The 25,292-nt window shown below is 36.4% G+C and overlaps 1 protein-coding gene and 1 long non-coding RNA gene across 14 annotated transcripts in view; one reads left to right on the top strand and one right to left on the bottom strand.

Annotated features, from left to right (window-relative positions):
* Nucleotides 1–2,961: 2,961 nt before the first annotated feature.
* Nucleotides 2,962–25,292, top strand: part of LOC139764340 (uncharacterized) — a 59,572-nt gene continuing 37,241 nt past the window's right edge. For both annotated transcript variants that reach the window (XR_011716345.1, XR_011716346.1), the window contains exons 1-2: nt 2,962–3,033; nt 3,613–3,714. This is a non-coding gene — a long non-coding RNA (uncharacterized lncRNA). The remainder of the gene's footprint in view (nt 3,034–3,612; nt 3,715–25,292) is intronic.
* nolo (no long nerve cord) overlaps nt 12,234–25,292 on the bottom strand; it is a 372,128-nt gene continuing 359,069 nt past the window's right edge. For 9 of the 12 annotated variants that reach the window (XM_071690856.1, XM_071690859.1, XM_071690862.1 and 6 more), the window contains 3 exons: nt 23,186–23,334; nt 22,673–22,823; nt 12,234–17,036 (listed from right to left, as the gene is read on the bottom strand). In XM_071690856.1, coding sequence (XP_071546957.1) covers nt 16,912–17,036; nt 22,673–22,823; nt 23,186–23,334 — 425 coding nt within the window. In that variant the 3' untranslated portion in view covers nt 12,234–16,911. Of the gene's footprint in view, nt 17,037–22,615; nt 22,824–23,185; nt 23,335–25,292 lie in introns of all 12 variants that reach the window. The other 3 variants (XM_071690867.1, XM_071690865.1, XM_071690861.1) reach the window with 2 other exon arrangements.

Raw genomic sequence — 25,292 nt, 5'->3', positions numbered from 1 at the left:
ATAACATGTATTTCGGAAAAGATGTATTTCGGGAAGGATGCATTTTCGTAAACATAATAAGCATGGCTTGTCAGTAATAAAAACTTTTGGGTTCATGAGTCTGGAACATATTCACTTTTAGCCCAAACAACCTAGAGATAATTGATATAGGCCTTTATTTACCCAAGAAAAAAATGGGGAATCTTAATTGTAATATAGTGGTAAGAGCCTAAAACCACAGCTTTCGGACGATGGTAATACCATATATGTTGTTTTGAAGCACTTGCTTTTATGTAGAAATGATCAAAATATACCATCGAAGAGTCTTTCTTTTGTCAGTATTCTTTAAGATGATTGGTCTTACGCTTCTTGAATCTGTTGGAATGTATCTACAAAAGATCAGATATTTGTTACGTCGAATGGAGGACAGTTTTGAAAATGTTCCTAATCAATGATTTCCCCTCGACTATTATATAAGTTTGTAGTGTTTTAAAAACTTGCCGAATGTCATTGTTATCATGTGTAAATTGTGATTAGAATGAAAGAAGGTAAAGCAAATTTCATTTTCCCCGTGGACTCAGAGGAATAGACGTGATTACGCGCAAAACTGTGATCGTTTCCAACGTGGATTCCACACGGCTCTTTTATTACTTCTCTACAAGCTGTCCTGGACTTTCTCCTTTTGTTACTGCTTTCTCCAAATTGTTAATCAAGGCCCACCAACTGTAGTTACGATTTGGATTCCTTAGGAAAAGCCTTGATGAACAAGTGATGCCAAGATCTGTCCTACCCCAGCGATTGTTACAGCTGTCTGGCCGGCCATTTGACCAATTCGAAAACATCATTTTAAAGAAACATATTGAATTAAAGAAGATTGAAATGGAGGAGGCTTTTCATACGTATTACAAGAGAGAAGAAACGTGCCTTCCAAATGGCTGTACCAACATATTGGAAGAAACGGATGTGGGACTATTGCTATAATAGATTAAGTGAACGCAATAGGCTATAAATGAAATTGAATCGTAAGTTGGACCATCTTATTGAAAACAGCGACTGGACTAAGAACACAAACCCTTCTTTTGTGATAAACCTGCCCAACAAACAACTAGATAAGGATTCCTCGTGTGCTTTAGGCTATGGATTAAGTTTTGTGTGCTCTAACAGGGAAGCCAGCTGTGTTGATATCACAAAGTCTTTTTGCAATTTAGAGAAATACAGTAATTTATCTAATGAATATAGTGTAAGGGTTTAGTGTATGCCAGTTAGTGAAGACCAGTGGAACCTAATTGCCCTAAAAGATTTATAAGACCTATTAACACCTTAAGAAAAGACATTGATATACATATTACGAAAGCAGATAAGGCCAACACTTGTGATTATGGACAAAAGTAATTATTTATATAAAATTTATAGAGTTGAGCCCAAACCTCCCATTGACACCAAGAATCTTTTAGTTCTCTCTTTTAATAATTTTACTTTGCTTCCCATTTTGCTTAAATCTAATGTAAATTTGCCTTCAGCAACAATGATACTATAAAGATTATCTTAATCAGGAACTCAGCAGAGAATTCTTATGGGTGCATCTATAAAATGCCATGTAGAAATTGTGAGAATTCTTATGGGTGCATCTATAAAATGCCATGTAGAAATTGTGATAAGTTTTATATTGGGCAGACTGGTAAGGATCTTTCTGTTAGACTTACGCAACATAGACATAGTACAGAAACGGGACAAGAATCAAATGCCATGTTAATCACGTTAAAAAACTATGATTATTGTATATTGGCTGGAGTAATGCCATCTCAGTTATTAACTCAACTCCAGTACCACGAGAAATATCATTGAATCTTCTGTTAGGTACACAAAGAATTGTATTCTTAATATTAGAGTGAAGGTCTATACAAATTGGATGATTTCATTGTTGGTAAAATTTGTAAACAATTCACCTTGTTCACATAATATGATACGCTCGTTGTCTGTCTTGGACAATCACATGTTTACCAAATGGCGTCGTAGCTGCGTGTCTTCTTTGTATATCAACTGACTGTTATATTTCTCTCTCGTGTCTCCCCTGATGATGTGATTATTAAACGAAAGTGCACTTGGGAACTGTATCGTGATCCATTTTCCACGTGGACTCGGGAGTATACTTGATTTTCCAAAAGAAGGAACAGAGAAGGGGGCCAGGTGAGGATATTTCCTCAAAGGCCCAGTTCTCTGTTCTTAACGCTACCTCGCTAACGCGGGAGATGGCGAATAGTTTGAAAGAAAAGAATATATATATATATATATATATATATATATATATATATATATATATATATATATATATATATATTGTTTTTGTTTTTTGTTTTTTTAATTTTCCAAAAGAAGGAACAGAGAAGGGGGCCAGGTGAGGATATTCCCTCAAAGGCCCAGTCCTCTGTTCTTAACGCTACCTCGCTATCGCGGGAAATGGCGAATAGTATGAAAGAAAAGATATATATATATATATATGTATATATATATATATATATATATATATATATATATTATATATATGAATAAATGTATATATATTATGTATATATATATATATATATATATAGTTATATATATATATATATATATATATATATATATATATATATATATATATATATATATATAAAACTTCGAGTAACAGAAGGGTTTCAAATATTCAAAGTTTATGTTAAAGTGAGTTGTAAAGTACCATTTTCTATGACTCCTCAGAGCATGAGAATCTCTTAGCCTCAGATTAATGTTTGGTCTACGGTCCATATGATCATCTCTAACGTAGCAGATTATTACTGACTTATTTGTTATATTTTTGTGCATATGGGGAGGGAGGTTTACAGCTCTAGGCCCTGTACTTTTGTGATAACGATATATATAATCTCATAGTACAGTGCGGGAAAGTTCTAGAACTTAGGGGCCCCATCTTGTCATTCCTATAGTAATTATTTTTTTTTGTGTTACAGGGAGTGTTGCATTTGCGTGTACTGTAACCAGTTGGCCTGTTTATGCGTGCGAGGAAGGAACTTTACATTGGTAAGACCCATTTGATATCTTCTCTCTATATTTTAGTATATTGGGTACTTTTAAAAAGCCATAACTCTGGGGTATGCATCTTCCTAGCTTTTCATGTACGAGTGTTTGAAGGCGGGAATCCGTACAGGTAAGTCCTTTAATTGCCATTTCTCTTTCCTTTCCTTGCAAGAAGAACGATGGAGTGACATTAATAATTGCTCTGCTGGCCTCCTAAGCTTACTAACTTTCCCATCACTGTGTTCAAAAGCGGATTTGTGGGTACATAGTGGGAAGTCCTGGTGTATACCATATTTCTAACGCAACTCCAAAGAAGCGGCAGTAAATATTCAATTTGTTTTCAGATAAAAAGGCTTCAGACCACGTCTGTTGGTTGTTGGTATTGTCAGTAAAGTTATATATTAATGTCAGTATCAAGTTACTGATATATGAACCTCTTAATGATATACTGTAAATAACTTAAATGTCAGTTTTGAACCATTGTTCAGCAGTGGTAGAGTTTACGGTGTCAGCTGAATTTAAAGCTGGCTTCATAAAGCTTGATTTCCAAAACGCTCATGACTTATTTTCTTTCCCCCACAGGAATTACTGTAGTGATTATAATGTGGCGTAAATCAAAGATCTCGAGAACCCCTCCAGCGCCAATGGCTCAAGTCTCTCCTGCACATTGTTCACTGGAATGAGGTATTTTGTGGCATAATTTGTTCATTCGTAGTATTTTCCTTTTGTAGGTAAGATATCCATGTGTGATAGTCAGGATCTGCAAGTTTAACTCGAGACTAAAACCAGAATTTTGATGAAATTTAAGAATTGTATTTTCATGCTTGTAAACAAATTTGTTGTGTTGGTTATATTTGTACGATGTTTACGGTAAGTGCCCATCATTAGAGACCAGTTTTATTGTGATTTATGACTTAATTATTATTATTATTATTGGGATACACTTCATCACCACACATATATTTAGTGAAAGAAAGTTGTCATGAGTTGATTTGTGAATAAGGAAGTGGACGAAAAACAGACCGGGTCCTAGAATGTGTTGGTGAAAGAAAATAGAGCTCTGAGGATCTTGGTAATTCTAATTTTATATTGTGAAGTTTAGTTAACCCTCGAAAAGAAAGATTGTGATTGCAGTTGAATACATTTCATGCTTTTCTGCCCATTCCTGTATATAAGTCTACTTTGTAGGTAAGGGTGTTTGTCCACTTAATATCGTTCTGATGAAAACGAATGCTTTTTACCTCGTGATAATTTCAAGAAAACCCAGTCATTACAAATACACAAATGTAAGATTTTGCCATAATCTGTGAGACATTTTGATTTAGTAGAGAAACGCTTGACAGAAAGCCAAAAGCCCCTTACTTCAAAGTAGGTTTATGGCCACCGTAGACTTAGGTTACTCAACTTGTCGCTTTATTATGAAGTGTTTGTCGTTTCAGGTAAGGTATATGTGTTGCTTTGTATTTGTATTCCTGTTGGAAAACATTTGTGTGATTACATAGTCTAGGAAGCTTAAAAGATGTACTTTCCGAGTATAATTACATATTCTAGGAAGCTTGAAAGATGTACTTTGCCGAGGATCTTCAGTGCAGAGTGGGGTTGATGGTAAATGGGTATTATATTATGTACTAATTAAAAGACTTCCAAAGGAAAAACATGTGAACGTAATTGTACTGAGGGGAGCTTCTTGCGGGATGTCTGATCCTTACTTGTTGGAGGTGAGGGTAAAGGTTTGAAGAGGCTACAAGAAAAAGAAGAAATTATATGGTTGGGAAAAGGGTAGTGTGATTGAGTTTGGTGTATTGGAGGAGAGGCTTTTTGTGTCTGAAGAGATATCGAGAGAGATAGAGTGTAAACTGTTAGGTGGTGAGAGGAAATGAAGCAAGGGGATCGGTGAGGAATTTGAGGTATTTCAGAAAGCAGTGATTACATATGTGAAAGAAGTGTATGGCATGCAGAAGATGGGACATTTGGGTGTGAGAAAGGGTAGTGAGTGGAGGGATGAGGAAGTTACATTGCTAGTGAAAGAGAAGAGAGAGATATAGGGGCATCACTTGCAGGGAATGAGTGTGTGTAATTGGGAGTTGTACAAAAGTGGTTGGAGGTCAAGGAAGGTGTAGGGCTGAAAAGAGGTTGAGCAAGTATCAATAGACTTTGGAAAGAATGAGATAATGTTTTGGAAGGAGGGTAACAAGGAGACACATAAGAGTACAGATAGGAGCAAGTGAAATCCTTAACCCTTCTTGAAGTAACTTTGCTCTTCTCTAGTCAGATGCATGGCACCCTCTCAGTCACCACTTTCCCATGCACAGTTTGTTTCTCGTGCATTTATGTAAGGGTACTATACATGCATCTGCCAGTCCTCATTCAAATTTTAAGTAGTTGTATGTAAGTAGAGAATGTTCAAGAGATGGGGCCCTACAAGTGTAAAACTCCTTCCCTGTATAGTACAAACAGTTAATTGATAATGTTTAAGTCAATTTGTTTTGTAATCATTTTAATTTGGCTCCACATCATTGTCATCCAATATCTCAATTAACTTAAAGGTCATCCAAATGGGTAACACTATAATTTTTGGCAAAATAAGCCTCCATTCAATTCATCTTGTAATGATTGCTTGTGGCCCTCAAAACATCCACAGCTGGATATTTATGCTTTTTGAATGTATGTGCTCCTGATGTGCATTAGGGTCATCGGCCATTGTCCACAACGATGAGCAGTATATGAACAATTGATTATCACTGTGTAATACTGAGGTGCTAAGTACTTGTTAAACAAGAAATTATAAACACAGACACACAAGCTGCATCCATAAGGTGCTAGTGGTTTGATTGGATGGGTTAGGCTTATAATGAGAGTTACAGCTCCCAGTGGTCCAAATGACATACATGGAAGCCAGTGATATGTAGTAAAACCACCATTAAAAATAGAATATCTCAATTCTTCAAATAGCATACAGAAAGTCCATTAAAGTGAATCCGATGATAACGTGTGGTCACACACGTACCTTGATAGTTGATTTGTCATATGGCCATCCTGTCATGATCTCTGTATCACCTTTCATTTTCATACTTGATTCTGTTTCCCACGTTATGTAGTGCAAGGAAACAAGTGAAGAAAGACACATCTGCTCACATGCCCATATATTCATACATCTTTTCTTTCTTTTAAACTATTTGCCATTTCCCGCATTAGCAAGGTAGTGTTAGGAACAGAGGACTGGGCCTTTTTTGGAATATCCTCACCTGGCCCCCTCTGTTCCTTCTTTTTTTGGAAAAAAAAAAAAAAACGAGAGGGGAGGATTTCCAGCCCCCCGCTCCCTCCCCTTTTAGTCGCCTTCTACGATACGCAGGGAATACGTGGGAAGTATTCTTAATCCCCTATCCCCAGGGTTAATATTCATACATGCATACACATATTTACTTTATTATAATTGATCGCTGTTTCATGCATCAGTGAGGTAGCACTGGGAAACATGAAGAAAGACCCATCCATTCATATACACACATGTATACATACATGCACATGTACTTACATATCCATATCAACATATGCACATATATGTACATACACGTACACAGCCATATACATATGTACACACGTACATATTCATACTCACTTGCCTCCATCTATTCCTGACGCCACCACACTCCACAAAAAACAACATTGCCACCCCCGTTCAGCAAGGTAGCACCAGAAAAAACAGACTAAAAAGGCCATATTCGTTCACACTCAGTCTCAAGATGGTTTACCCCAGACTTTTCACATGCCCTTGTTCAGTCCATTGACAGCTCGTTGACCCTGGTATACCACATCATTCCAATTCACTCTATTCCTTGCTCGCCTCTCACCCTCCTGCATTTTCAGGCCCCAATTGCTCAAAATGTTTTTCACTCCATCTGTCCACCTCCAGTTTGTTCTCCTGCTTCTCCTTGTTCCCTCCACCTCTGACACATATATTCTCTATGTCAACCTTTCCTCACTTATTCTCTCCATAAGTCCAAACCATTTCAACACTCTCTTCTGCTCTTTCAACCACTCTTTTTACTACCACACATCTCTCTTACCCTTTCATTACTTACTCAAACCACCTCAAACTACATATTATCCTCAAACATATCATTTCCAATGCATCCACCTTCCTCCTTACAACCCTATCTATAGCACATGCCTCACAACCATTTGATAGTGTTGGAACTGCTATTCCTTCAAACATACCTATTTTTGCACTTCCAGATAATGTTCTGTCTTTCCACACATTTCTCATTCCTCCCAGAACCTTCATTCCCTACCCCACCCTTTGACTCACTTCCACTTCCATGGTTCCATTTGCTACTAAGTTCCACATACACATACATATACACACATACATACATATTCATGCTTGCTTGCCATCATCCGTTCCTGATGCCACCTCACCCTACAGGAAACAGCACAAATGCAAGAAGGAAAAAAAAAAAGATGTACTTTTTCCCCACGTTGATGAGGCAGCACCAGGAGACAGACAAAGAAAGGCCACATATGATCACATCCATACACAAGCTATCATGTTGGAAAGGATCACAATTTTGCATGTGATCAAGTATATTCCTATGAGTCCATGGGGAAAATGAAAAACGATAAGTTCCCAAGTGCACTTTCGTGTAATAAACACATCATCGGGGAGATACAAGAAAGAAATATAAGTCAGTTGATATACAATGAAGAGACGTAGCTAGGATGCCATTTGGTAAACAAGTGATTGTCTTGGACAATCTCTTGTTTTCTTGTATCTCTCCTGATGATGTAATTATTACATGAAAGTGCACTTGGGAACTTATCTGTTTCATTTACCCCATGGACTCATAGAAAAAAGCTACCATGTGTAATGCACTGAAACCACAGCTCCCACAGACATTTCACATGCCCTGATTCAGTCCATTGACCCCACTGTATTCTGTGCATGCCTTTCACTCTCCTGGCCCTGATATCTTGAAATCTTTTTCATTCCACCCTTCCATCTCCAATTTGGTCTCCTGGTACTGTACCACCTTATAAGTGTATTATGTTCAATTTCTGGTGTAGCCTTGATTACCAGCTTGGGATCAGAAGAATATATCGCCATCTTACAATATTGCCCATTATATCATTTCTTAAGACAAGACACAACTTGGCATTGGCATTTGATACATCGCACCATTCAGAGCCATGACTGGTTTATGGCCAGTCATTGAAGTTTCTAGAAATTTAAACACATCATCTATACTGTTGCTAATAATCTTAGATGAGTGACTTCATTGAATGCCTTGTAAAAATATTAATGGCATTAACTGCTTTATAAGTAAATTTTTTTCATCCCTGTTTAACATATCCTACATTATTGAGATTGCGTCAGGAACTGAGTCTCAAAACCATAGCTTTCAAAAGAAAATCCTAATTTCTCTCCTTCCTCCATAATTTCTTTTAGAAAGTAATAACACAGGAGGGGTGGATTTCCAGCCCCATCCCACATAGTCCCCTTCAGTGATACACGAAAATCAAGAAAATTTCTCATATGTGAAGTCACGTCAAGAACTTTGCTGTGATTTGTTAATAATTGATTATTCTCCAAATGGTTATAATCCCATTTTGAATGATTCCCACAAGTTTGCCACCTTTGGACATCAGATTAATTAGCCAATGATTTCCAGGTAGGGACTTCACTTTTTTCATGTTATTAGTATAATTTTTGCAAACTAACAAATCTAAGGAACTTTCCATGTAAGAAGTGATAGTGAAAAGAGCAGTGATGGTGTAAATATCTTATTTATAGCTTCTGTATCGTGAGATACAATTATCAGGACGTACTGTTTTATTTGCTTTCATGTTATCAATTAGCTGATGTTAGGATAATGGAACTTTTATGCAACTGTTCTGGTATTGTTTCTTGACTGTTCTTAGCACCTGTTAATATGGTGGTTGCCTTTCCAGCACTTTGGCACCTAACACTGGGGCATTGACATCGCATGCAGTTGGATGAGTTTTTTCCCTTGTAATTGCAATTCAGTATCTAATACACAGTTGGCCTTATGTTCATGGTTGCAAGGCAGCCAGTGGGTGTTCTGAGGGCTTTGTTTTGTGTGGTTTGCAGTTTTTTGTTTGTTTTTGACAAGGTGAATGATTGGGCTGTAGTTTAAGGTGGACAAGATGAAGTTTTTAGAATGTAAAAGTATTCTTTTTCTTGTCAGTCGGTGCGAAGGGTGGGTAAGCATTTATTTTGGTGTGAAGTTGTGGGTTTTTTCATTATTCCTGTTAAGATTTGTGGTTGGTTTGTGTCTAACTTTTGAGTTGTGTTTTTATGGGTGTGTTTATATCTTCAGGAAAGAGAATCTTGTATTGGGTTAGAAGTGCTTCATGTGTAGGGGCTAGAGAGGTATGGATTGCTTTTTTTTCTTGGTTTTGTAATACATAGTGTCACGGAAGGCTTGCCAATTTTCTATGCTTATTATCCATTCATCAATCAGTGATAGTAATTGTTGGGGTTTTGATCCTAGTGTCTGCTGATGGTGAATGTATTCCTGTTTCTTTTCTTTATAAGGTCTTCAGTATGTGGAGAGAAGTTTTGGCTGCATCAGTTTCTGTGCCTTTATATAAATTGGTTTTTTGCTGGCTTGCTCAGTGCTGATGAAGTGAAAAATGGCATGGTATGGTGATGGAAAGCTATCCTAGATGAAATTTTGAAGCTTGGATTTTTGTACTGTTTTTATGCTTGCCTGTCTACTTTCCAATACTTCATGTATGTTTTCTAGTGACCACAGGGAAGCTGAACTATTATCTGAAATGGTAAGTGGTTCGAGGAAAGTTCATGAGGTATGCTCTTAGTGATCTGTGTGTGCAGTGTATGAGTGCAGAAGGTAGTGTCTGGTGAGGTTGGCTATTGGACATCTGGTCTTTTGGATGCATAAGTTTAAGATATGAAAGTGATGCAGTTGGTTTATGTGTAGTTTACTTTTAGGATCTTCGGTGTATGGGATGGTGGGTAGGTTGGTCAAGTTTAGTAGTTAGAGAGTGTATCTGGGGATGCATGTAATGGGGGAAGTATATTTGGTGTTGAGTATGTTATAGTAAGTATTGTGCTTTTTTATTACTCTGATCTATATGTCTTGTCATCATTTTAATCAGTTTTGTGCTTTAAGTGATGTCTGTGAATGGGATGGTGCTGTGCCATCATAATTACCTATTTCTACTGTATGGGGAGGGAGTTTTACACTCAAGGGGCCCCATTCCTTGAATACTCTAATATCATATGTTTTGAATTTATGTATGATATCTGCATTAACCATGTCCTTGGTCAGTCTGTTACAATCATCCACCCCTCTTACTCTATAAAAGTATTTATATACATTTTATTCATATTTTATTATACTTTGTCACTGTCTCCCGTGTTAGTGAGGTAGTGCAAGGAAACAGATGAATGAATGGCCCAACCCACCCACATACACATGTATAAACAGATATCCACACACTCACATATACATACCTATACATTGTCATCTATAAATTTCTTAATTATATGTTGTGTTCTCTGGTTCCTGTATCCCTACACCTCACGAAATGATGTCCATGTTGTCGATCTCTTTTAGAAATGCAAAGGTTGTAATCAGGTCACCCCACACCATTCTATCTTCCAATGTGGGTAGATTTAAAGCCTCCTGCCTTTCCCCATAGCTTAGCTCTCTCAGCTCTGGTACCGTCTTTGTTGCTTGCTTTTTTCTGGACCTTCTATAAGAATGTTTATGCTTATTAAGGTGCAGTGACCAGACCTGAGGAGTATGTTCTAGTTTTGGCCTTGTGTAGGATATGAATAGCTTGCTTAATATTTCTTTATCCATCGACATAAAGGTATTTTGGTATTTGTTAGAAGACAGTTTGTGTCCTTAGCTATTTTCCTGATATGGGACTTTAGTGACATGTTAGGGAGGATGTCTACTCTCAGGTCTCTCTCATATACAGAGTCTGATATTGTTTGATATTATTCTAGTAGATTCGCTGTGAACCTTTGTCCTTTAATCAATTTGAAAGTCTCCTGGTAATGCTCTTGCAGTTTCTTGTTCGGTATTGTCATCAAAGTTTTCCTCTAACTGCACAGCCTTTAGCACGTCATCTTATACTTGCTTATTATTAACTTCATTTTCCTTCCTCAGACTCTCCCCTAAACTGTTTCTGTACTTTAGTCTCATTTAATGTATGATGTTTTAATGCCTAGTATTTTTTTTTTTTTATCGCTGGCCTTTTCTTTGCCAGTCTTGTTTTGACTGACATATTGTGATATATTCCTGTAACTGAATCCATAATATTAATTTCTGGCTCAGTTAGGGCAAGAGGTCCTTAAATTTATCCCCCAAAGCAATACTGTCATTCTTAAGTTTGTAAAGTCATAGAAGGGTGTGAGGGTATGAGTCTGGTATCTAGAATGAGGGCTGTATGTTTGTATTGTTCATGGAGTAGGGTCACCACTTCTGAATGTTTATTTATGATGCCACTGGTGTTAAATTGTTTTATGTTTAGCATGTTCATGTGCTTCTGTAAGGTGTTGGTCAGTTTGTTCATGGTAGGGTGTCGAGTTTCATACTGTTGTTCATTGTGCTCGAAATGGGAGTGTATGTGTTTAGAAAGGTACTACGGATTTTTATGTGGGTGGAAGTTTTATGTCCTGAAGATTCCTTCATATATTTGTTGTTGAGATGATACCACTCAAAACTTTTTTTTTTTTTTTTTTTTTTTTTTTTTTTTTTTGCTCTGTCGCTGTCTCCCGCGTTATATGGCATATTTTAGATTAGTGTTTCCTAAAGATGTGTGTTTGGCATTGTGAGTATATGTACATACCAAAGGGTCTGGGAGTTAATGTCACTGCTCTACATGATTGTTGGGGAATTATAATTGGATTGATCTGTGGTGAAAGAAAGAGTGTGAGGATATAGAGTGTTTGAGTATGACCCATAATTTGAAAAAAAGGCCAGGAGCTAGAGCAGCTGTATTGAATTATGTTGAGGGCAAGAAGCTATCTGCTCAGAGGGGACTTATGTCATTGACTCCTCTTTGTAGTGTTGCTCCTAATTTAAGGGGGAAGTTGTGTCGTGTGTTGGGGTGTTGCATGGCTAGCAGTTACTTTTAAATAATCAAACACAGTAAAGCAGAATAACATTTTTAGGTCAAAATGATAAAATGCATTACAGGAAATTTTAAGAAAAAGTACTCAATTCTTTGTGTTTATCTAGTGCTTTATTTGTACAATGCACTTACAGCAATATATACAATCACATTTTGCTATGCACGTACAAGTAGAAAAAAAATAAATACAGGAAGATAATTGATAAATGCATGAGTGGGCAAAGAATGAGGTGAGAAGAGGAAAAAATATACAATAAAGGTGAAGAAATAGAAAGGCCCGTGCATTAATATCTCTAGTTCGGACTGGGTAGACTAGACGAGGCTAGGTGAGGAACCAGTCAGAATTCTTGCAAGAGAAATGACTTAACTTTCACTGGTGAATTACAATAGTTTATATTTTCCATTTTTTGGACAATTCAGGACTTTTACTTGTGGAAACACAAATTTGTTTTAAACCATGTATGAAATATAATTTATGAGAACTTTGTTATTTTGAAGTATATGATACTTAATAAGATTTGTAGATAATTCATATGAACTGTATTTATTATGACAGTTGTTCAATCAGTCTCATTTATGTTTCGTAACTTCTTACATCTTTTCACCATACAAATGATAAACTTTGATTGTTGATTACATAATGAATAAACAAAGATTGGCAGTCATACCCAGATTTTTGAACACAAGGCTTTTTCTGAATTACAAAGTTTTCCTGAACTCGAGGCATTTTCTGAATTAAATAGGATCACATATTAATCATATGATACCTGAAGCTTACCAAAGGAGCTAAATACTCTTTACATCAAATAGTACTGCTATTCAACTGTTACTGTTTCTTACATTTCTCTTGCTAAAGTATAGCATCAAAGAAAACATGCAAAGGATGATGCAGTTGCTTCATTGTTTATAACTGCTTGGTTATTAATTTCATGAAAAAGATATTCCAACCATACAACTCTAAATTTTATTCTGTTTCTTTTCTGCATCATTTCATCTCTGAACACTGTCCCATGCCTTATTCAAGGCACATTAATTCATACTGTCTCCATATGGTATAAATATCCAAAAACATTTGATTGTACTACCTTTGTCATATCACATTCATCCTGGTCACATTTCAATTACCTGTATTTAATTTTTTTTTTTCTCTTGATCTCCATCCATCAATATGATGGATTTTCCTATCCCTTTCCACCCAATTTTTGTACTTGCTTTAACTTACTCTATATTACTGAGAAATCAATTCTCCATAGCTAAAGGTTATAACAGTTGAGATTCTCAAAGGTTTTTGGAAAACTTGCACACACCATTACTATTACTAAACTATTTCCAGTCTAATAGTACAGCTGCAATCTTTTTCCTGCAGGAAACCATCTTCAAATGTTCTTCCTACACCTATTCTCTACACATTCAACACAAGGCAGTTACAATAGCATTTTGTTCTTTATACTGACGCATATGTTAAGGGGTTTAGACAGGTAGGGGAATTGATGTTCAACTACAAACATTCCATTTGCTCAAGTCTGCATACAACATCTTCAACACTAGGAAATTAAGGTCCTAAACTTTTTCAACTAAAAACCTACTATAGCAGCGTATTTCCTCATTCATCTTACATGTAACCAAAGGCATACAGTTGATAATTTAGGTGGATCTGAATTTAAAAGGTAAATCCTTATAAGTTTAACTTGTGAATTTCAATGTCTTTTATAACAAATAAAGCTGCATACATTAAAATTATACTAAGGTGGAAAACAAAACTGTGATGGATAGAGCATGTAAAAATAATTTCTTAATCTCGAAGATCTCAGGCTATTTACCTATGACTGTTGAAATATTTTGCACATTTAAGGCAGGATCCACCATGCAGTGTATCATAATGCAAAGGATAATATACCTCAACTTAAAGCATTGGAAGACCTCTCTATTGCAGCCTTTCATAAGGAGATTTTTAGATCTTACATGAAATTGGTTTAAAGTGAAGTATAAATGAAAAGATAGAGTTCTAAATTTGTATTTGTGGATATATGAAATATCATAGTGCTTTGCGTGCGGCATTATTTTAGAAAATGCGTTTTAGATCTATATAACTGATAGACAGTCATGGAAATGCTAATGAGGCATTATTTCTTGTGGTAGGCAAATCAGTTCTCTGTGCATTGATTTAAATATTTTTTACAAAGATTTACAGCAAAAACTTCATTGATACTATCCCATATCCTCCTTTGGACACTACATATTTATACTGAGATTGTTGTTGGTTAGGCTTATAATTAATTAGCAATATTAATTTTTAATTATCCTTTCATGTCATATATCACATTCATTCCCATTCACACTAAAATGTCTGAATTCCTCTTCAAATAACCTTTTATAATCCTAGGTATTCTTTCTCTGAATTCCCTCAAAATCCACCTTAAGCTCTGGATCAAATCCTGTCTTGTACTTTAATAATTCTCATTCCTTTACTCTGGGATTCTGCACTTTGGCCCAGCATCACAAGCTCCATTTATAATCAAAACTGAGGTAGAGTCTGAACGTGGACCCTGACCTTGTGGCATGAAAGTAAAAACTGCATTAAAAACAATAGAATTATGCTGAATCTACAAGAGAGGAGTCATTTTTAAAAGGTCCACCTTTCTAATATAAAAGTTTATGTGTGGGTTTTACTTTAATCTCTATGAATACTTCTAACCTATTATCTTTATCTTACAAAGACATATAATTTTTCTAGTACTGAAGTACTAGACTGACAAGAGATCAGTAAAATCACCTGCAAACCATCCTAAATTCTGTGATTTAGAAAAGGATACAAGAGGTACTAAAATAAGTTTTGTCAAAATTCCATTTGTGGATTTCTTTATATTATAAAAAAGCTTGCTACTAGTATATGATAAAAAAATGGAAAAGATGTCCACACTACACAATTTATACACAGCATGACCACAAGATCAAGTTTCTTGTATTAACCTTAACACAATTCAAAATATTATATTACATTGGGTAACATAAAACTTAAAAATCATAAATACTATAACAGCATAATTATTTACTGTGTACCCTAGACTTGGTATATTACATGCATATGTTACATTACGTGTTACAGATAATATCTACTGTACATATATCAATATGGTGTTATTGCTCTACAACACAGGGATGCTTACAACACCTATCTAAGACATTATGTGTTATTGAAATACCTTGCTTGCAGACAGCTTATTCTACATGACCCTAACTTAGGTTTGTGCGCCAGCTTAGGTGAACTTTAAGTCATACCAGGTTCTGTGGCTTTCCTGAAGTGGGTTTCTTGCTGTCTAGTTCAGTTGTCAACATACTCACCCATTAGACTAGTATATAAGATTAGAAATGATAACAATTAATGACAATGCAATATTTGTAAACCTTGATATCACCCAGCAAGAAAATGGGTTGCGTATAGGAGGGTGTACAGCATCCCACACATGGCATAACAAATTGGATATTATCATTATCACACGTTATTCCAAAAGGCAATCAGTGCTACACATTCATCGTGCATTCCACTCGGAAGAATGAAATAAAGTGGACAGTACACTGCAAAATCTTAAAATCTTAATGGAAATGTATAAGAAAAGGGAAACATCTCGACAGTGTTGGTGCCTACTTTTAAGGCATATACGGAATGGATTTTTTTTTCTTTACATGAGATCATAACAGGATTTTGTATGTAAAGCATAAAGAAAAGTAATTTACTGAACAAAAATCTCTCTTGTACAATGTTGAATTATGCGTGTTAGATCGTTAACAAATGTATAAATTGAACCAGACTTCACAGTGACAATACTGATTCAGTGCATAAACATTCTCGTGTTTGTTGATGTTTTGCTTATTTTTAGGGTATTGCAAATGACCTGTATGATATGAAGCACCTTCTGAATGTTCACATACCGTATGTCATTTCTTGAGCAGATCCGATGAAATATCTCCCTATGGAATCCATATTTACTGGGTATTTACCTCATAGAATTTCTAGTCTTTCAGCTCTTGAGTATATCAACTGTAGACACATTACACTTGTAGTTTTGAGGTCTTTGTGGCATAGTGTTTTGATGCTCAAATTGTCCATAATTACAAATAAGGTATAGAATCAACTACTGCCCATTTTCAGCACTTCTCTTTTACCACCATATATTAAGATAATGCTAATATCCCTCTTACATATCCAAAAAATTCCAAAGATCAGTACGGTGGGCTGTATTTCTGGCCAAAAGGTGACAACTTTCTTAGTGTTAATCACTTTTTGTCATTATTGGACATAGACTTGTCTCCCCATATCTTTCTAATTCATCTGTTGAACACTTCAAACAGGATATGAAATGCCCTCATAACTAACATCTGGGTGCATTCCATTTCTTAATTTATCCTTGTTTTATATCTGCAGCATAAAGCATCTTAAATCATAACTAATACCATACAGAATAATTTTGTTTCAACTTTTTCTTGAAAAATAAATCAACCTATAAAAATCCAATATTGATTTTCGGCTTTATAAAATTTCACTAGAAATTGCATTACTGTTATTTCTCTTCATTATTAATAAGTTGAGAATTAGCACTGTGGTTTACTTAAATTGAAATGGATAAAATGACCCTGTGATAGTTCTACTTGTTGGTTGCATGGTCTTGGTGAAGTGGTTATGGTACCCAGAGGTGTTGCTTCAGTGGTAAGGAACTGACTCTTAGAAAATATACCCTTATGGTAAGGGGTTTGCTAAGGGCAGGAGCGACAACACTGTTCTCGATAGATCTGGATACGACACATGTTCAACCTCTTGACAATGCTGCAGTACTTACTGCGATCCCGACATTCTCTCAATGCCTTTGTTTCCTCCTCACCTGAAGCAGAAGTTGTTGTTAGAATCACTGCTAAAAAATTCATATTTAACCACAGTAAAGAACTTTCAAGGGAAAAAATAATGGAATAAAATATCAAACAAAACATAAAAGAAATTGCTTCAGTAAGGAACATAAAAAATGCCTCTCTTCCCAAAATAATGCCTCTGATCTAAATAGACACTAAGAGTATGTGAAATCACTATACAGTAAGAATAATGTTTAGAGAGAGTTATACATGTGTAGAGTATCCTTGTCACAAATAACAGTTGACAAAACTTCACTCACAAAACTCATTCTCTGCAGCTTTAGATTTCCCTGCAGTGAGAGTTTTGCAATAGTCCTGCCTTTGGTAAAATAGTAGGAGCAATAGATAGAAAGTTAGACAGGAGCTTTTAGTAGAAACATAGGTAGAAGCAATAGGAAGGAGCATTAGGTAGTAGTAGTAGGTTGTAGCTTTAGGCAGGAATATTAGGTAGACACATTAGGTAGTGGTAGTTGGTAGGAGCATTAGGTAGGAGCCTCCGGAAACACAACACTTAGAGTTGCCCTCTGCCAGTGGCCTGTTATGGGTGAGGCACAGGCTAAAGAAGTGGCACTGGAGTTCAACAGTTATGGAGACTCTTGTGGTGGCCACCCCCTTGAGGGAGTTCCCAAAGGGAACAGGCATCAAGAGATATAGAAAAATAGTATTTTATAGTTGCAACAGCATGTTACAATTACCCACCTCCTAGGATGTGAATCTGACATACATTTATGCTAACAAAAAGTAAACTTGAGGAAGTCATGTTTTACATACCTTGGAGTGGACATGGCAGCTAATGGTACCATGGCAATGGAATCATGTCATATGGTGGGTGAGAGTGCAAAGGTTTTGGAAGCATTGGGGAATGTGTGTGAAGAGAGATTATCTTGCAGGACAAAAATGGGTATGTTTAATGGAATAATAGTCCCAAAAATGTTGTATGAATGCAAGGCATGGGCTATAGATGACCATGTGCAGAGGAGGGTGGATTTATGGAAAATAGAATGTTTGAGGACAGCATGAATGAATTATGGGAGGTTAAATAAGAAATATGTCAGAAGTGGAAGGAACAAGAAGGGAGAGACCAATATGGAGATGGAAGGATGAAGTGGAAAACATTTTGGGTAATTGGGCCCTGGACAAGTAGGAGGGCCAAAGGTGTGCACTTGATAGAGTGAAATGGAATGATTTGGTATACAGGGGGCAATGTGCTATCAGCGGACTGAGCTAGGGCATGTGAAGCGGCCGAGGGAAACCAGGGAAAGGTCAGTGGGGCCTAGTTGTGCATAAGTGGCTGTGGTCACTTAAACCCAGGTTGACAAGCATAGGATAAAATGTCTATTGTATGAAAGATTAAGAATTATAAAATGATAGGTTATCATGCAAAAGTAAGAGAAAATACTAAGGAACCTTATATAAATACCTTTGTGAGAGAGGGGTGGAATGGGGTGTAGCCACATCTGACAGTTCCGAGTATGAATGAAGGAAGCAGTGGTGGTGTTTCTTACTCCTGAACTTTGTTTTACACTAATGTTATTTCAGACACAGGCATAGTATTGTTGGTGAATATCATGATTACATTAGAAATATTACATTACACACTAAAATGAGTGAGAAGGAAGAGTGGTTGGTATGTGTGAGGAGGAATGTTAGAGGTTTCGTTTCTTTCTCTTGGTTTATCATTCTACTCATACTTCACACAGGCATTATTGAAGAAAATCTTTAGAAACATTACGGTATTTGCAATGAAAATGAGTGTGAGGAAGAAGGGAGACTACCATATGTGGGGAGGGTGTTAAGAGTTTTTTCTTCTCTTTGGCAATACTCTAGCTCTTTATTATTGTCACAATTGCCCTCCAACACTCCAAAATTGCATATGAGGAAAACTGGGTGCAGCTATTACATTTTTTCTTTCATATGAACAAAATGATAGTGGGGATGCAGCTGCTAGCCTCCCCCTCCTTATGTAATTCCACTTAAATCTGACTGAAGTCATTTATTTCTCTAAGCTACTGTCCTTCACTTTCCTTACTAACTGATATAGATGAAAAGTGGTCCTTCTCTTCTTCCTCACTTAGGTTATCTACAATTTACACATTTTCCACCAGGTCACAATAATGCATTACCTGCAAGTTGAAGGATTTGCATGCATAATGGTGATTGTAGAGGGTTGTGAGAAGTGCAGAATTTTTCCCTGCACCAGGCTTGTGACAAGAAATCTGTATAGGCTACTAATGATAAGTCAGCTGGATATTTCAGCTAAAGCAGGAAAAGTTTGAACATCATTTCATGTCAGATGCTATATATAGCATATTAATTGATGTGGGCTTCCATTTACAATTTTGTGTTCCTTCTGGTTACTAAATCTCCTAAAGATATGGAGGTGGTGAGGAACATAAATGTTTCAGGAAGATACTGTAAGCACAGGAGGAGAAGGAATTCCAGCCTTCTAATTCCACACTTTTTCATAACCTTTCAATGCTCTCATGAGTAGTCTCCATGAGTCCCTGCCACCAATGCACCTCTGACTTGCCCTTAGCTGCAATTTGTTTACCATTATGATACCTCCTCCACCTCCTCCTATAAACAATTAAAAGCTGCAAAACTCCCCTGTACCATCATTCCCACTACCTTTAAAGGTCAAGTTGACAAACACCTGAGTTGTGATGCAGTTCCTTTCACTCAAAAATTGCCATGATTGGGGCTTGTTTTGCCTGTGACATGTTCATACTAAAAATGAAAATATATAAAAGAAAAAAAGATATATAGGTAGTAGTCTTTCTCTATGATCTCCCCAGGTGTTAGCAAACTCTGCTTGAATGTGAAGTTCACTTCATCTTTCATTTCCTGCATTAGCGAGGTAGCGTTAAGAACAGTATAACTGTAGGCAGATGAAAAGGAGTAAAATGCCATTAAGAAACTTCCTATTACAAAGAACACTTTATCCTGAAGTTGCAGGAACCCTAAAAGAGGGGTTATACAGTATCCTGAAGTTGCAGGAACCCTAAAAGAGGGGTTATACAGTTACGTAATAATAATAAGAAAATAATTATCATATATACATCAAATTATTATATATGCATCAAAGAGATTGGCATAATGATTCATGTGACAAGTTAGTACTGTACAAAGCATAGTTATGGAAATCCTGTATAAAATGAAAATTATAAAAATTCTTATACTATTTAATCTAGGAAAAAATGCAGGCACAAGAGCTGGTGAACTCGACTAGCAATTGTTAACTACTTCATACTTTTATACATTAACAATTTTGTTATTACAATTATTGAGGAATGCCATTGTGCATATTCATTTTGCTAGTCATGTTCAGTCAACCATTCATACAGGCAAGCACATGCTACCACCAAGGAGCGGGCATGGTTACTAGTCTAATAAGTCTCCTTGTAATTCAAACCCATGGAAAAGTACGTTTAACTCTCTTTTCTCTAGTGCTTTCTAAGCATCAGCATCTCTAAACAGTTGGATGACTTAATACAAGCATGTTGCACCAGTTCTATAGTAACTATATATTCTCTATTGCTAAGTGCATGAATATATGTACAAAATAGGACTTTGCATAAGGTAAGGTACTCTATGTATATAATATACACGTGTGTATGTGCGTGTGCACATGCCAAATAGGAATGGAGGGAGAGAAAAAGAGAAGGGAGATGAGGTGAAAAAGGTAATATGTAAATTTGGACAGAGAGGAAAATCAAATATGTAAGATGGGAAAAATGGGAGAATAAAAGGGAGAAAATGTAGGAAAAAAGGTGAGTGGGGAAAATCAGAGAAAAGGGATGTGGGGTCTTTTTTTCTGTTTCTGCCTGACTGCATTTGTGTAACCAAAGATTGTGAGTGAAAAAATTACAAGATGCTTTTGGAAATTTCTGGGAAATTTACCTTGCTATACTTGAAAGTATCAGTGCGCCAAACAGAAAAGCATCACTTTGAATATACATTTTGCTTGTAATGATAAATGTACTGCATTTATATTCTAACTTGTTTGTACAATTTGTAACGTGCTGATGTTTGCAAATAACTGGAATAAAAAAGGTTTTAGAAAATTTATGTAAGTGGCAGTTTAAAAGGCCTTCTTGTGTGACAGACTTGTGTCAGTGTATATTCTAACATATTCATGCTCAAGAAAAATATTTTCTGGTGATCTTCACAATCTTCATTTAGGTAACTGAAAGTTCAGGTGCACATTATCATGGGAATCTTTGCACTACTGTTGCTGCACTGGTGAATAGGTTTAGTATTTGTTCTCAACAAATCAAAAATTAATACAGCTGATAACTAAAGATGCTATTTCTCGTTATGATATTTCATGAAATCATTAACGAAACGTATTATCAAGATTTTTGAATGACTAGTTGATGGCTGAACACTGATTTTCACTTATTGGTGGCTAATACTTACCTTCAACAATTAATCTTTTTGGACATGTGGAAATTGCCAATATAAACTGCTAAAGCTGGAGGTATATAGTAATCTCACCCTATACAGATTAATTGGTTAGCCTGCCATGTTAGTAGATGCCAGAGCAGGTGAGTAATATGGAATGTGCTCACCAACCAATTGTAATTAAAGCAGTTTTGGTTAATACAGGTGTTGCTGTGTTAAGCTCATACACATCCAAGAAGGTGGTGATGTTCAAGCAGCAGCAGAGGTAGTATTAGAGATGGGTGAAAAACGTGAAAAATTTTCAAAAACTAAACAATGACTATCAAACGTGCAAAATAGATGAGTAATGTTATGTTCTTACTCTTAATTATGGTTAAGTACCACAGTTCACTCTGTGTACAGTATATATATATATATATATATATATATATATATATATAATTATTCATACATATTCACCATTTCCCACATTAACAAGGTAGTATTAAAACAGAGGACTTAGCCTAAGAGGGAAAATCCTCACTTGGCCCACTTCTCTGTTCCTTCTTTTGGAAAAGTAAAAAGTGGAAGAGAGGATTTCCAGCCCCCCCCCCCCCTGCTCTCTCCCCTTTCCCACGTATTCCCTGCATGTTGCAGAAGGAGACTGAAAGGGGAGGGAGAGGGGGGCTGGAAATCCTCCCCTCCCATTTTTAATTTTCCAAAAGAAGGAACAGAGAAAGGAGCCAAGTGAGGATATTTCCTCTAAGGCTCAGTCCTTTGGTCTTAATGCTACCTCGCTAATGCGGGAAACGGCGTATTCGTATGGAAATATATATATATATATATATATATATATATATATATATATATATATATATATATATATAATATCTGTGTGCTGAGAGATACTGAAATGGCAGCTTTTATCTCAAGAAACAAATCTAGAAAAATGAAAATAAATAATTCATTTTAATACTCTTTGAAAAATGACCGATTATTTTTTCATGGGAATAATATGGGAATACTTTTGAACATTCCCCTATTTTTGAGACAAGAGGAGTTTTTCTACCTCATCAGAAATACAGTTATAGATATCCTTCACCCCTTAATCTTGCTTTTGGCCGTGAATGCAGCAGTGTGAACCATGCACCGTCCGGCAGCAGCACTGTACCTGATGACCTCTTGGCCTGGATTCATGAACTGGTGACTTGGACTCCAGATTACATACTGAGGTCAGGACAGGGTTCACCATCACACCAGCGAACAACTTCAGGACGTGGTAGTTCTCTGCATGCATTTCCAGCAGCTTTCTTGGTACCATTCCACACACATTGCAGAAGGCGAGTTCGATATCCTTGGCCTCCACATGGTGCAGTACACTGGAAAAAAAATACTGTTGTCCATCTTTTTCTGGAAACTTTTAACAAGCAACATATGGAAAAAGAGACTATATGGATGATAGTCTTAAAACAATATTACAGAAGTCATTCACTCTTGCAAGTTTAAGTAGAAACTACAGTTTTCATGGAAAATGTCCTATGGTCCTACCCAATGGAGTATATATGTGGACTAGCACTGATAATTTGGTTCTAGTGCAGAGTTCTAAGCCACATTACTAATTGAGAAATGTTCAAAGTGAGTTGCTACTGCCATCAAGGTCAAAAGCATGATAGATTATGTTTAATAATGCTTAATACTTTCCTAATCACAGGATGTTTAAAAGATGTATAAGACATCTCACCTCTGACCAGTCACCAACTCTCCAGACACCAGAGCACTGGTAGTTGTAACATTCTTGGCGGTGACGTGGACGTGTTCGTTCATCACACTGTGAAGAGCTGACAACTGTCCCATTATGTAGCTGACAGACCACATCACGACGTTGGTAGGCTGCACAGGAAGTGTAAATACCACGTTTTAAATCATAATAAATGAATGATGTGCTAGCCCTACCTTTTGGAACAATCGTAGGAGCAACAGATAGAAGTAATTGGCTGGAACATTTAGGTAGAAACATTAGGTTGAGCTTAGTAGGTAGGAACATTAGGCAGGAGCATTAGGTAGAGGTCGTCAGGAGAAACATTAGGTAAGAGCCTGTGCAAACACTGAGCTAGACTTGCCCTCTGCCACTTGCCTGTTAAGGGTGAGGCACTAAGGCTAAGAAGTGGCACTGGAGTTCACTAGTTATGGAGATATGATGGCCGTGGCCACCCCAATTGGAGTTCAAGAAGGGAACAGGCATCAGAGATATAAATAGACAGAATGACCATAAAAAGTATATGACTGACTAACCAACCTAAGATTTTTACAAAAAAAAAGAAAAAAATGTGTAGTGGTTGTACACTCAAAAATTATCTTCTTATGTCTATCTGAAATGTAACATTACTTTTGTATAAATCACATTTTTGATGCATGGTGTAATTATGGTTGCTACTAAGTTATATAAAATGAAGAGAATAAAAGAGATATGTATATACTATCTTGTATCTATCAACTTTTTTGTTTCAATTTGGGGATAGGGGAGAAAGAATACTTCCCACGTATTCCCTGCGTGTCGTAGAAGGCGACTAAAAGGGAAGGGAGTGGGGGATGGAAATCCTCCCCTCTTGTTTTTTTTTTTTTTTTTTTTTTTCCCCAAAGAAGGAACAGAGAAGGGGGCCAGATGAGGATATTCCCTCAAAGGCCCAGTCCTCTGTTCTTAACGCTACCTCACTAACGCGGGAAATGGCGAATTGTATGAAAAGGGTCAAGTGCATATAGCTATTTCATTTGCACCCATCCTTGTGTCCAGGGTGCTATACTGAACAAGTGCTTCTGTACTTACGCGTTCCTTAATTTTTCACTCTGTACACAAAGGTTAATGAAATGAGACATGTTTCTGTTCATATTTTCACCTTTACATACAACATGTCTCCAGTGTATGTGATTACAAATCATTCCTTTAGAATCCTTATCTGAAATATCTCAATTCACTAACTGCATCCATCCAGCTCTTTCATGGTCTTCCTATTACTTATATGCCCTCAATTGTTTGTACTACCCTTTTTCTTCAACCAAAAAATTGCCCTGTGGCATATTTGGACAAAATATCTTCTTGTTTTCAATTGTGTTTTTCTTAACACATCTCCATTCTTTACTCTGTGTTGTAATTCTAGCTACAATATGTGAATTGTATATTTCTATACCTCTTATTTCTTACCTATCTGGATGTAGGAAAACTAAGGATTTTCTCGATACGTGTAAATTGGGATAAGCACTAAATCACGAAGGTGCTGAAAAACTCTGTACATAAATTCTGCGTATTTACCAGAGCTTTCAATGCATTGCCATGACTCTCAGCTTAAGCTTTCCTCCCACTATTGTTTGTGAACATCACTCCAAAAGTTCAACTTTTGAGTAGATGGTCCAGAAGTGAGTGGACATCGTATTATTTCCTCCAAGATTTTGATGACTTTAGACACAGATACTCAAAAAAACTGGCTCATTGTATGACATCAGTTTCATGTGTTATCATTTCTTAATACTGTCACTTATTTACTTTCCTGTCAATATCTCTGGCACAAAATTTAAGATGTTGCTATAGCTGCACCTTGAAACCCAGGTTATTTTATGTGTTGCTGTTGCAACACTCAGCTGTGAGTACTTGAGAGTCAATGGACAGAACCAGGGTTGTGGATAGGAAGCTGTGTCTTTGGTGCATTATACATGAAAGCTTGAGAATGGATGTGAATAAATGTTGGTTTTCTTTGAATGTTCATGGCATTATCTCGCATAACACAGGAAACAGTGATCAAGTATGGAAAATATAAATAAAATGTGTTACATGAAGTTCTTGAAACACATTACCA

Source organism: Panulirus ornatus, chromosome 49 (genome assembly GCF_036320965.1).
Source record: "Panulirus ornatus isolate Po-2019 chromosome 49, ASM3632096v1, whole genome shotgun sequence".
Classification (NCBI taxonomy): domain Eukaryota; kingdom Metazoa; phylum Arthropoda; class Malacostraca; order Decapoda; family Palinuridae; genus Panulirus; species Panulirus ornatus.
The sequence above is the reverse complement of the archived record's forward strand: the minus strand, read 5'-3'. Positions and strand labels throughout refer to the sequence as shown.